Source organism: Danio aesculapii, chromosome 3, assembly GCF_903798145.1.
Source record: "Danio aesculapii chromosome 3, fDanAes4.1, whole genome shotgun sequence".
NCBI lineage: Eukaryota > Metazoa > Chordata > Actinopteri > Cypriniformes > Danionidae > Danio > Danio aesculapii.
In genome coordinates this window covers 56,618,621-56,632,054 of record NC_079437.1, presented here as the reverse complement: position 1 = coordinate 56,632,054, position 13,434 = coordinate 56,618,621, and the positions used below count along the sequence as shown (strand labels likewise).

The 13,434-nt window shown below is 37.5% G+C and overlaps 2 protein-coding genes across 2 annotated transcripts in view; one reads left to right on the top strand and one right to left on the bottom strand.

The window, feature by feature from the left end:
• The window catches only part of otop2 (otopetrin 2), a 59,763-nt gene that overhangs the window by 17,957 nt on the left and 28,372 nt on the right, over positions 1 to 13,434 (bottom strand). The window lies entirely within an intron of this gene.
• On the top strand, positions 1,870 to 8,917 carry ush1ga (Usher syndrome 1Ga (autosomal recessive)). Its single transcript, XM_056454278.1, has 3 exons — positions 1,870 to 2,101; positions 6,926 to 7,376; positions 7,644 to 8,917. Exons 1-3 carry the CDS (start codon positions 1,938 to 1,940, stop codon positions 8,442 to 8,444), a joined length of 1,416 nt encoding a protein of 471 aa, XP_056310253.1. The 5' UTR covers positions 1,870 to 1,937; the 3' UTR covers positions 8,445 to 8,917.

Sequence of the window (13,434 nt, the reverse complement as noted above, 5' to 3'; positions counted from 1 at the left end):
TTATATGAATATCTATTATCTATAGATAGAAATGAAGGTGACTTGGCTTTATTTGAATGTATATTAAGCATTTAATAACACATTAACATTTCTTCACACATTTAAAAGTAATTCTATAGTAGCTTACAGTAAATATTATATTGTTTATGAACAATACTATAGTAAAGTACTTGAATTAATCTGTTGTGGTAATTCTACAAATGCTACGGTCATACAACAACAACAACAATATAAAGAAATTACCTAATACTAGTTTTTAATTACCTAATACTGTAGAACTGTACATATTATACTTTGATACACCAAAGTTTACTATAGTAAAGTATACTACAATATTAAAGTATATCGGTTTACTGTAGTTATGTATGCCATTGTATGCCATAGCATTCATTAACATCCATTGTAAGCATTGCAAATACTATAATATGTATAGTACAGGATTATACACTTTACTATAGTTCAAAACACTATAATATTTACTACAAAATTCTATAGTATTTTACTATAATTTTGTCGCAAATATTACAGTGTTTTGAACTAAATGTATTATGCTGTACTGTATATATTATAGAGTTTACAACGCTTTGTTAATGAATTGTATTTGAGTCTGTTTATGAATATGCTTTATAGTGGCTCTTTAAGTTTTTCTTTCCTCAAACACCATTATTTTGAGTCTCTTTTTTATTTTAATTTTAATTTTTTTATTGTATTTGCTGAACATTTCCAGTCAAATGCATAACAAGTCTTACAATAGTACACATTTTAGCATAACGTGTGTAAACAAAGTAACAAAAAGGAAAGAAAGAAGAAAAATAAAATAAAGAACAAGAGTGAGTATACATAACATTAACCATAGAGAAGAGGAGGTTAGCTTTTTAAGTATATTCACAGTTCTGTTCGCTTTACGACTAGAAAGTCCTTTAAGAGTTTCAAAATACATTTTTAAATCAGCCTTGAAATGGAGGATGTAGGCTTCCTCTCCGACTATTTACACTTGTGTATATGAAACTTGCCTAATAATATCAAAAGATTTAACATAAACAGAAGATTCGTATCTATATCTTCTTTATCTATATAAAATATGACATCTCTTTTCTTAATAATAACTCTATAAACACTCAGTATATTAAATAGACATTCAACATCAAACCAGAAATTTCTAACATACATACAATCAAAAAACAAATGCATAAGAGTCTCAACATCCATTCCGCAAGAAAAAAAAACAGCTTAAACCAGCCTAGGCTGGTTGGCTGGTTTTAGCTGGTTGACCAGCCTGGTTTTAGAGGGGTTTTGGCAATTTCCAGGCTGGTTTCCAGCTATTTCCAGCCTGGTCTTAGCTGGTCAGGCTGGAAATTGACCAGCTAAAACCAGCTTGACCACCTAGCCAGGCGGGGAGCCCAGCCAAAACCAGCTATGTCCAGTTTAAACCAGGCTGGTCAAGCTGGTTTTAGCTGGTCATTTTCCAGCCTGACCAGCTAAGACCAGGCTGGAAATGGCTGGAAACCAGCCTGGAAATGGCCAAAACCCCTCTAAAACCAGGCTGGTCAACCAGCTAAAACCAGCCAACCAGCCTAGGCTGGTTTAAGCTGGATTTTTCAGCAGGGACACGATTCAGAAAGATCAACTTTATATCTCTTGAGAAACTGGTTGGTTGGATATATTATGTATAATTTTATGTAAGTAGATTTCACGGACTTTATTAGTGACACAGTGTTTGTTGTTATAAGTCCAGATCAAGTTCTGATTATTTTGAGTCTCTTCAAGGGAACAGATTGTGTTTGTGTGCTCAGAGCTGAAGCCACGCCCTCGCGGTAGCGGCGCGTTCGAGTCTCCTTGGAAACTCCAGGCGCCTGACGGGCGCGCACCGCTCGGGGCTCCAGACCTGATGCTCAGCGCCCGCGAGAGAGTTATGGAGGCTGAGGTTCGAGATCACCATGAATGACAAATATCACAAGGCAGCTCGGGATGGCTACCTCGATCTGCTTAAAGAAGCGACGCGGAAGGACCTGAACGCGCCGGATGAGGATGGCATGACACCGACCCTATGGGCGGCGTACCACGGCAACCTGGACGCGCTGCGGCTGATCGCAGGGAGAGGGTAAGACCGAGCCTCATGTCGCTCTTTTCATCAAAACCACCAACTGTTGATCTTACAGGTGTTTCGCCGGCATGTTTACGCTTCATGCGAGACGGAATTACGCAGGAATGAGCTCTGCTTGTCACTCCATAATTGTGGTGTCATGAAGGATGAGGATTTGATTAATAGTGTGTGAGGCACTCGCTGTTCTCCAGTTTACTTCCTTATTCCAGTTCTCACGATGTTTATGATGGTGTTGCACAAAGTGTGGCTCTATTAACATAATGCCAGAAATGGAAAGTTTTACTGTAAAACTTGAAAAAACAATAAATAAATGTTATTATTTTTACACACACACACACAGTCAGAATTATTAGCTCCCTTTAAAAATGTTTTTATTTTTTAAATATTTTCCAAATGATGTTTAACAGAGCAAAGAATTTTTCACAGTGTGTCTGATAATATTTTTTCTTCTGGAGAAAGTCTTATTTGTTTTATTTCGGCTAGAATAAAAGCAGTTTTTAATTTTATAAAACATTTTAAGGTCAAAATTATTAGCCCCTTTAAGCTATATATTTTTCCAATAGTCTACAGAACAAACCATCGTTATACAATAACTTGCCTAGTTACCCTAACTTGCCTAGTTAACCTAATTAACCTAATTAAGCCTTTAAATGTCACTTTAAGCTGTATAGAAGTGTCTTGAAAAATATCTAGTAAGATATTACTTACTGTCATCATGGCAAAGATAAAATAAGTCAATTATAAGAAATGAGTTATTAAAACTATTATGTTTAGAAATGTGTTGAAAAAAATCTCTTCGAAAATCTTCTCTCAGAAATTGTAGAAAAGAACAGGGGGGCTAATAATTCTGACTTCAACTGTATATATATATATATATATATATATATATATATATATATATATATATATATATATATATATATATATATATATATATACGTACAAATTTGAAGATTTTTCTGTAGAAGTCTATACAGTTTGTATTCATTTCCATCTTTTAACTAAATTAAAAGGCTTTTTATCTAATTGCAAAGTAAATATAAAACTTAATCAGCTCTTTGCTACTGAACTTTGCTAAAGTGCAGATGTTTTCTGCTCTTCAGATCTGAATGTACAGTATCTGAATGTTAAAATGTCCCTTTCCTTGCGAAAATTTGTTTTCTTACAGTAAATTTGTAGTAACCATGTCTGTTTGGCACATTGATTGATTCCCATTTATACAACTAAAGATTACTTACAAAAATAAATAGTTAAAAACCTTCTTTTGTTCTTTGATTATTTTTAATGTTAAACGACGACATTTTTTGGTTCTATTTGTAGTAAAACCATTTTTGATTGTCAGGGGAAAGGAAAATAGTCAGATATGATGAACAAGACAACTGCATTTGGTTGCATCATGAAACAGGAAAACCATGTAGGCTACTACTTTGCATATATAAACTTGGTAAAGTCAGAATTATTAAACCCCCAGAACTATTAACCACCCTGTTTATTTTTCCCCCAATTTTCTGATTAACAAGGAGAAAACTTTTTCAACACATTTCTAATCATAATAGTTTTAATAACTCATTTCTAATAACTGATTTCATTTATCTTTGCCATGATGACAGTAAATAATATTTGACTGGATATTTTTCAAGACACTTCTACACAGCTTAAAGTGACATTTAAAGGCTTAACTAGGTTAATTATGTTAAATATGCAAGTTAGGGTAATTAGGTAAGTTATTGTATAACAATGGTTTGTTCTGTAGACTATTATATATATATATATATATATATATATATATATATATATATATATATATATATATATATATATATATATATATATATATATATATATAGCTTAAAGGGGCTAATAATTTAGACCTTAAAATGGTTTAAAAAAAAGCTAAAACTGCTTTTATTGCCTTTTAAATAAATCAAATAAGACCTTCTCCAGAAGAAAAAATATTATCAGACATACTGTAAAAATTTCCTTGCTCTGTCATTTGGGAAATATTAAAAAAAATAAAAAAATCAAAGGGGGGGGGCTAATAATTTTGACTTCAACTGTATATGTATGTGTGTGTGTGTGTGTATATGTCACTGTAGCTCACTGAAAAGCCTGCAGTTAGCAGCAGCAAGGTCATAGGTTCGATTCCCTGCTAATTCATGGACTGTTTAAAAATGTATACCCTCAATGCACTTTAAGACATCTATACAGTACTAAATGTGCTGCTTTGTTGAGGCCCTCATTTGCTCGCAGTGTCATTTGAGTTGTTTTAGGACCAACAATGCATTAACAGTCCCACATCCCGCTCTGTTATTGCTGATGATAGAGCACAGATAAAAGCCAACACACAAAAGCTTTCATCAGAGCTGACCTGATTTCCTCGCAGGACCTACAGGCCCTTCACAAAAGCGGTTAATTGTCAGAAGTTCTCCCGCTCCCCACACAATCCCGAATGGGTAACCGGACTGCCTGAGCACTGAAAGCCGCTCGCTATCATGCGATCGCCTTCACATAAAGCAAAGCAAGCATCTCATTTCTATGCTTAGAGCCAACTTATGCCCATGTACACATAGGGATTCAGCAATTAATCCCCTCATTTGGGTGTTTCTTCTCTGTGGTGATTAAGTCAATGGCACTGATGGATCCCTGAAGCATGATTTCCCACGATAACTTTGCAGAAATGGGTTTCTATAGAGGTCGTTCGGTACATGAGAACAAAATCCGGCTCATCCTGGATTAGCTATTAGAAGTCGTTAAGAAGTAATGATGATAAAGTGATGGTAAAAATAGAAACGACAGTATAAATAGGCATTTATGGGTGGTTGGGATCATATAGCAGTCATTGTCAGGAGATAGCATATGCTATTATATAATACTCCTGTTCCAGTCTGTTTAAAAATGTCATATTTCTTATAGTCTGACAGTATTAGTAGGGTAAAAATGACAATTCATAACTCACAATGCTAGACAACTGCAGTGCTGTCTTATTATATAGCATGGGATAAGAGTCTGTTTTATAGGGCAGTAAATGTATATGATAAATATATGTGGTGGCATGCCAAAAATCAAGGTCAGGCAGGTTAGTGGGTCATAATCCAAATTCTGGCTTGATCCAGTACAGCACACACAGCTCACTAAGCTAACTGTGAAAACCTTGCAGCTTTTCTCATCCATAATGCACCACTGCAAGGCTTCACCTGTCAGCCATCAAATATTCATCAGGCTCAGCTAGCAATAGTTGCAGAACACTGAAAGACACAGCCGCACATTGTCACTATATTGCATGAATATGTATTTAAAATAATTATCTTTTAAATGTTTGCATTTAACAAAGAGTTCAATGTAAGAAGAAGAAATGAACTCTTACTCTAAAGGCACCAATTCTATTGGAGTTTAAGTCACCCTGTATAAAAGGGATGTATATCTAGGGTTATTCTAAGTTTAGTTGCAAGTGTTCCAGTAATCAAATGCATAAGGCATCTTATAGGCATATGGAAATTTGATTAAAATAGGAAGTGCAGTTATACTCTTTATGCGTTTGTATATATTCCAACACAACAGATTTGACTAATAGTGTGCTAATAGCTATTAGCTGCTATTTTTCGATCCAGATTTGGGCCAAATATGGACAAAAACCCAACCCAACCCAAACCCTGGGTAATTTCTTTTAATTAAATATTTGTTTTTAAATAAAATGTTAACCTAACGGTGTGTTTGTCCATAAGTGACCCAAATTTGAGGTAAAACAACCCAGCATTTTTAAAAGCTATGGTCATGCTTTGTTTTGATGGTCTATTTCAGGCATGTCCAAGCTCGGTCCTGGAGGGCCGGTGTCCTGCAAAGTTTAGTTCCAACCCCAATCAGACACACCTGGGCTAGCTAATCAAGCACTTACTAGGCTTTCTAGAAACATCCGTGCAGGTTTGTTGAGGCAAGTTGGAGCTAAAATCTGCAGGACACCGGCCCTCCAGGACCGAGTTTGGACACCCCTGGTCTATTTGTTGAACTGAAGTTACATTGCATCTACATGCCAACTAATTCTCATTAGACTATAAGTAGACTGTTAAATTGGGATTAGGGTTAGTGTAAACTGACATGTACTTGCAAAGTTGTCTTATAGTCAGTTAAATGTCTGTTGAAGTAGCAGTGTCAGCAGATATTAAGCAGACGGTCTACTAATACTCAAATGGACCATCAAAATAAAGTGTTACCCAATCTATTAATTCATAAATTAGTTTCTTACTTAACGAGGTCTATGGTTATGTTCTGAGCACAGGAATTCGGTGTTACATCACCTGCGCAACTCTACCATTCCTCCTAGTAAGAAGACACCCAGAGAGTGACCTCTTATTCAGACGCTGATCAAATTACAGATCCAGTGCCCGGGATCAGCATTAACAGAGATGATCCTGGATTACTGGCTTAAATGAGAAAACAGAGAGTAACATTTGCTTTATGAGATCGTATGGGTGGTTATAAACCACACCTGTTTGCCCTTCTTATGACATTTGAGGATTTTAGACACAGCAAGTTTTCATTTCATAGATTCATGCATTATTTACTAGCCTTCGCGGATGACAAGCCAGTGCTGAAAACATAATCAAAAAATCATGGGATTGCCAGCGTGGTCTCAGCTATTTTGGGGATATAATACAAGTGATAATGTCAGCTGAGACGAGCTGTGTCCAGTTTCACCTAGCACATGAACTTGTGAATTGTGTTGCCATGTTATGTATTAAATATAACTTAGATTATATCTGAGTAGATGTTTCACTGTTAAATGCCATGTCTGACATGGACCTGTCATGGATCTATTACTTTCAGGGGGAACCCAGATAAGTGTGACATATGGGGAAACACGCCACTTCACTTGGCTGCTTCCAATGGCCATCTCAACTGCCTGTCCTTCCTGGTGTCCTTTGGTGCCAACGTGTGGTGCCTGGACAACGACTACCACACCCCTCTGGACATGGCTGCCACCAAGAACCACATGGATTGCGTACGCTATCTGGACTCTATCGCGGCCAAGCAGACAGCTCTCAATCCCAAGCTAGTAAGCAAACTGAAGGACCGGGCCTTTCGGGATGCTGAACGGCGCATGAAGGAATGTGTAAAACTGCAGCAGAGGCACCGGCGGCGCATGGAGCGGAAGTTTCAGAGAGAGGCAACAGAAGCATCAGTTTCTGATGCCATGAGCTTCTCCAGCTACGCCAGCAGCACCTTGAGTCGCAAGTTACACCACTTCAACACTGCCACTAGTGTGCCATACTCCCAGGTTAGATTGCTCTCCTTACATATTTGATGTTTGGTTACTAGTAGGGATGCACCAAATTTTCTGGCAAACATTATTCTTATAATGGACATTGAAAGTGTTGTGCTATGAAACCCATTCATTTCAATGGCTTGCAATGTCCAGACCAAAGCGCAGGAGCAGTAGAGTGCACCGGTTTCAGCCGAGAACTTTAATTTCTGAGCACTTCTAGTTACAAGCCTCAATTACTGAATTTGTGTTGTTGTTTTTTTTACCAATTTATTGTTCTAGGCTACTATCCATGCCACAGCCAGGGGGAAAACTAAAATCCAGAAGAAGCTTGAGAAGAAAAAGCAAGGTGACGGGACATTTAAGATTTATGAAGATGGCAGGAAAAGCGTCCGCTCTTTGTCTGGTTTACAGCTAGGCAACGACGTCATGTTTCTGAAGCAAGGTACGTACGTTAACCCTAAAGACCGGTCTCGTCGCAACATACGTGACATGTTCCCCAGTGACAACGAGGATGCCATCTCACGTGCCATCAGTGAACCAGACCTGCACGGTCAAGATGTGGACTACTCTGAGATCAGCACTGACTCAGGCCACGACTCGCTCTTCAACCGGCCTGGCCTGGGCACAATGGTTTTCCGTCGCAACTATGTGAGCGGTGGACTTTTTGGCATTGGTAGCAGAGATGAAGGCAGCCTGGCCGGCAGTGAACGGGTTGATAATGTGCGTCTCCAAAATCGGATGCACCCCAGTCTGGATGACGACAGCATTGGAAGTGCCCATAGCCTGCAGGAGAGGAACATTCAGGAGCTGCCTTGGGATGAGGTGGAGTTGGGTCTGGATGATGATGATGAGCCCGACACTAGTCCACTAGAAGTGTTCCTGGCCACGCAAAGCATGAACGAGTTTATTCCTATCTTAAAAAGAGAGAAGATCGACTTGGACGCACTGTTACTGTGCTCAGACGATGACCTTAAGGGTATTCACATCCCCTTGGGGCCCCGCAAGAAGATCATGGATGCCTGCATGCGCAGACTGGAGACATTAGAGGAACCGGGCTCCATAGAAGACACTGAGATGTGAAGTTCTTGCCTTAATGTCTGTTTTTACCTCAGTGAATGTTGAAGAATAAGCAAGTTTACAGGCTAGAGTTTGTGCCATGTTTCTTTGAAGATGGCAAAAGTTGCATTGTCAACATTTGGCCAACACTGTAGAGAAACTAACGAAATAGAAACCTAAACCAGAGGTGTCCAGTCCTGCTGCTAAAGGGCTACTTTCCTGCAAAGTTTAGCTCCAGCACAGCTGTCAGGGTGTTTCTAATGATCCCGAAGATCATAATCAGCTGGTTAAGAGTGTTAAAATGGGGACCATCCATGAGCAGGACTGAACCCCCTGAGGTAAATGAACCTTTAGGGGGCATTTACACAACATCACTAAAAACACATTTTTTAGAAAATTATATTGTTATTTTCACTGTCTAAACTTGGTAAACATGCAGTTATATGTGAACATGTGAGTTGGAGGTTCACACAGGGGCGTACGTCCCCCGCACTTTTAGGGACAGACCATTTAGAAACAGGTGATTAAAAATGTAAACCTTTGGATTTCATACAGCTGCCCCCCCACACACACACACACTTTTAAAATGTCCACTACACCCCTGGGTTCACACTACAGGTGTACACAAATACTTGAATGACAATTTGACTGAAAGAGTGCAAATGTGACCCTGGACCACAAAACAAGTCACAAGGGCCAATTTTATGACAATGAGATGTATATAACTTCTGAAAGCTGAATAAATAAGCTTTCCGTTGATGTGTGGCTTGTTAGGGTAGGACAATATTTGACAGAGATAAAGCTATTGAAAATTTGTCATTTGAGGGTTTAAAAAATAAGTTGTTCAAATGAGGTTCTTGGCACAGCATATTATTAATCAAGTTTTGATGTATTTACTTAATCTTTACTTAATATCCTAATGATTTTTGGCACAAAAGAAAATAAATAATAATTTTGACTCATAGCTCCAGTTTATTGTTGGCTATTTCTACAAATATACCTGTGCAATTTAAGACTGGTTTTGTGGTCCAGGGTTACATTTATGCACATGCCCATAATAGTGTTATTATGCCTGGCTTGGCATCCAGATATACACATTTTAGTCATTTTGACAAGGTGGTTTTGTGAAGGCTAAGCTTTTCAAAAACAAAAGGGAAAACCTTTTAGTTTTTAGTGCATTGTTGTTTAGTAAATGTACCCTAAATCTAACAGAGAAAACAATCAATGCATAAAGAATCTCTTGTAGTAACACAATAGCGGTTTTATAATAGTGCTTTATAGTGGACCAATGTTGCTAAAAGACTATATTACCTCTCTAAATGACACAAACAGCGCAATATACATAAAAATGGTAATTCAGTTCAAAATGTAATGATTATCATGTGTCATGTGGCAAACACAGGGAGCGAAAATGAGGTCACATCTCATTACATGCACTCTTATAATACTTCTGCCCCCATGGGGCATAAATCTCAGTGCCTGTGCTATCCGTGCCAGCACATTTCTATACAAAATGTCATTTAAGACATAACATGTTGTATATAATTTGATAAGTTCCTTGTAATACTTGCAAAGTTGGTGTATGCTACACAATATGGCAGCAGTGCTATTCTTAATAAAACACATTCGAATGATGTATTGCTGTATTCTTCTTGTAGTTGGGCAAGTGAATTGTGAGTACAAATGCTGAAATGTACAGTAAATGTGTTAACAGAATCTGATGTCTATATGTAGTGTAAAAGTCTTTATCTACAACAGGGGTCAACATGCTTGTTCCTGGAGGGCCGGTGTCCTGCAGAAGTTAGCTCCAAACTACTCAAACACTCCCGAACAACCTGATCGTTGCTGTAACTGAAATTGCTACCCTCATTCATTATCACCTACATTAGTTCACTAAAAAGTCCACTTAAATTAGTGAATGAGAAAGATTGAGTAAACTGGAGCGCTGAGGAAACTGAGGGATGCTGATTTGACTGCGCTTTGCTGGTTGATAAATTAAAATTAATAAATTAAAATAAAAATGTCGACTCTCTTGATAGTTTTTAGTACTTAGCATGCGGTCTATTAGCAATGAAACAAAGAATTTTGATAGCGTTTCATTTTAAAAACGTTAATTTAACAATTAAATAATTGTTTGTTTAAAAAGTACACAGATAGGATTCCGCTGTGGACGCCATCTTGTGGAAGTTAAAAATTCATTCGATGTGTGAACTCTCACAGCGCATTATGGGTATTCTCAAGCTGTTGAGTGTACAGCTGTGTCTGAAATCATCTGCTACTCAGTAGGTACTGCATTTGAATTTAAATGTACTTCTCGAAAAGTGTGTTCTATACAGTATGAATACTACTTCCGCCATTTTGTCATGATCATGTTGTGCCGCTTCACTCCCATTCATGAATTCTGTCACTGTGCATCATGTGATAGTGAAGCATCCATCAGAATCTTGCCAGAAGTAGTAGGTCATCTGAGTACTTCTTACATACTGTTTTTCGAATTCTATGAATTCTGACATATTACTTAGCTTGCATACTGTTTTTAGTGTATTATTTAGAATGGAAGTATGCAATTTCAGACGCAGCCTACGACAGTTGTACACTTGTTATTGCTGAGCATTGTAGGATTGATTGAGCAAACTTTAGAGCGTCCAATATGGTTTTGGACACCACTACAAATGGCTGCTACCTCAAATAGTGTCTATTTAAGGCCTTGGTATACTTCAAACGAAATGACGCCATTTTGAAAAAAATACAGCCGCCGCGAACTTTGTTTTGAGTCTGTTTCGAAGTTTGAAACAGCTCATCAAAGCAAACTTTTTGGTGGAGTCCGCTTTGGTCCTAAACACCTTTGGGCTACCATTGGTCTGTGACAATTATGGAATCAGTGGGTGTGTCCTGGAACGCCTCCTTTTTTGACGTTTGGATTCAGAGTCACACACTGAACGATAAGCTCAACTGCACTGATCATCGTCTGATAAAGTTCAATTCACTGTCTGTCCACGGCAAGTAGAAAGCAATGTGGTGTGCCGAGGCTGTTTGCTCTATACTTGTATGGAACTGTACATTTCTCATAGTCGCCGTTGTTGTGTTTGGAGCGTCGGAAGGTTACAGTATATCATCACTCAGCCTTTTCAAGCATCTTTTTAGACTCAAACGAAGAGCTTAATTTGAAGTATACTGTGGCCTTTAACGGCATAGAGAGAGATTTTGGATACTGCCATTGTCTTTGTGAAATCTAAAGATGTGTTTGATCAGGGTTGGAGATAAACTCTGCAGGACACCTGGAAGAATCGTGTGCCGCATGATTGAGTGAGTTGATGCTGGAGATTTAACACGTGGAGCGTAGCTCTCGTTAACGCTGAGTCATTTAATTTATCAGCAATCACTTTCCTGAAGTCTATTGTCAGTAAGCAGTAAGCACATGCACAGGTCTGCAGCGAAGCACGTTCCTGAAAGCCCGCCTGCGCTTACGTCAATATTTATTAACAGCCATCTTTTATAATGTGTACATCAACTTTATTTATAATGGCATTTGTTGATATCTATTAAACTCATTATCTTGGAGGTTTGTTTGTCTTTGTCATCTGATTATATATTTTTTGTAAAGATATTTCACGTGTTAACCATTAAAGTGAACAACAGTCAATCTGGGTAAATCTAGGTAAGTATTAATGTATCTGTTTGTGCAAAACTGCTGTACAGGGCAGCACATGCAGCTTTTATTATGGTGGCTTGAAAAGCCAGCATATTGTTATCTATCTTAAACTTATTATTATTATTCTTCTTCTTCAACATGCTAATTCATGCTAGAAACATGCTAATAACATGCTAATTCATGCTAGAAACATGCTAGTAACATGCTAATTCATGCTAGAATCATGCTAATAACATGCTAATTCATGCTAGAAACATGCTAGTAACATGCTAATTCATGCTAGAATCATGCTAATAACATGCTAATTCATGCTAGAAATATGCTAGTAACATGCTAATTCATGCTAGAAACATGCTAACATGCTAATTCTTGCTAGAATCATGCTAGTAACATGCTAATTCATGCTAGAAACATGCTAGTAACATGCTAATTCATGCTAGAAACATGCTAGTAACATGCTAATTCATGCTAGAATCATGCTAGTAACAAGGTAATTCATGCTAGAATCATGCTAATTTATGTTAGCAACTGCCTAGCAACCACTCATAATACTTTAGCAACTGCCTAGCAACAACCTAGCAACGCCTTAGCAACCACTCAGAACACCCTAGCAACCACCTAGCAACACCTTAACAATGACCTAGAATACCATAGCAACCGCCTAGCAACAACTTAGCAACCACCTAGCAACCACTCAGAACACCCTAGCAACCACCTAGCAACACCTTAGCAACCACCTTGCAACACCTTAGCAACCGCCTAGCAACACCTTAGCAAGCACTTAGAACAACCTAGCAACTGCCTACCAAGAAACATGCCAATCTATACTAGAAACATGCTAACATAAATGTACTTATCTATGCCGACTGTTTCAAACTTCATAAAAACTGCTTGAGTTATTTACACTTTAAAACGACTTCAAACTTTTAGACTCGGCTTTTCAAGCCACCATAAAGTTTGTCCTCAAACTTTAATATCTAGTTAATGCAAGTGTGATTTCTCACAGCAGGTGATTTTGAATCTTTTGGACCTCCAAATATGCTCATCCTTGTGTGAAGGACTCCTGAAACGTTAAAGGTACCTCATAATAAAGATAATATATTAAAAATCATATTATAAATGTGTCTAATATACTATTTAGAGTACTATTTATTTATTATTACACATTTATTTGATTTTATGAAGAGAGTCATAATGTTAATTTTAACATAAATAGCATTTCTTTAATATTTTGTGTATTTTTAATTTGATATATTTATATAGTCTATTCATTTTTTAATTTTTATACTCATTGGATTATTTAAATCTAAATTTGATTTGTTTGTTTCCTTTATACCAGTGTGTTATCTTAATGAAATGTTT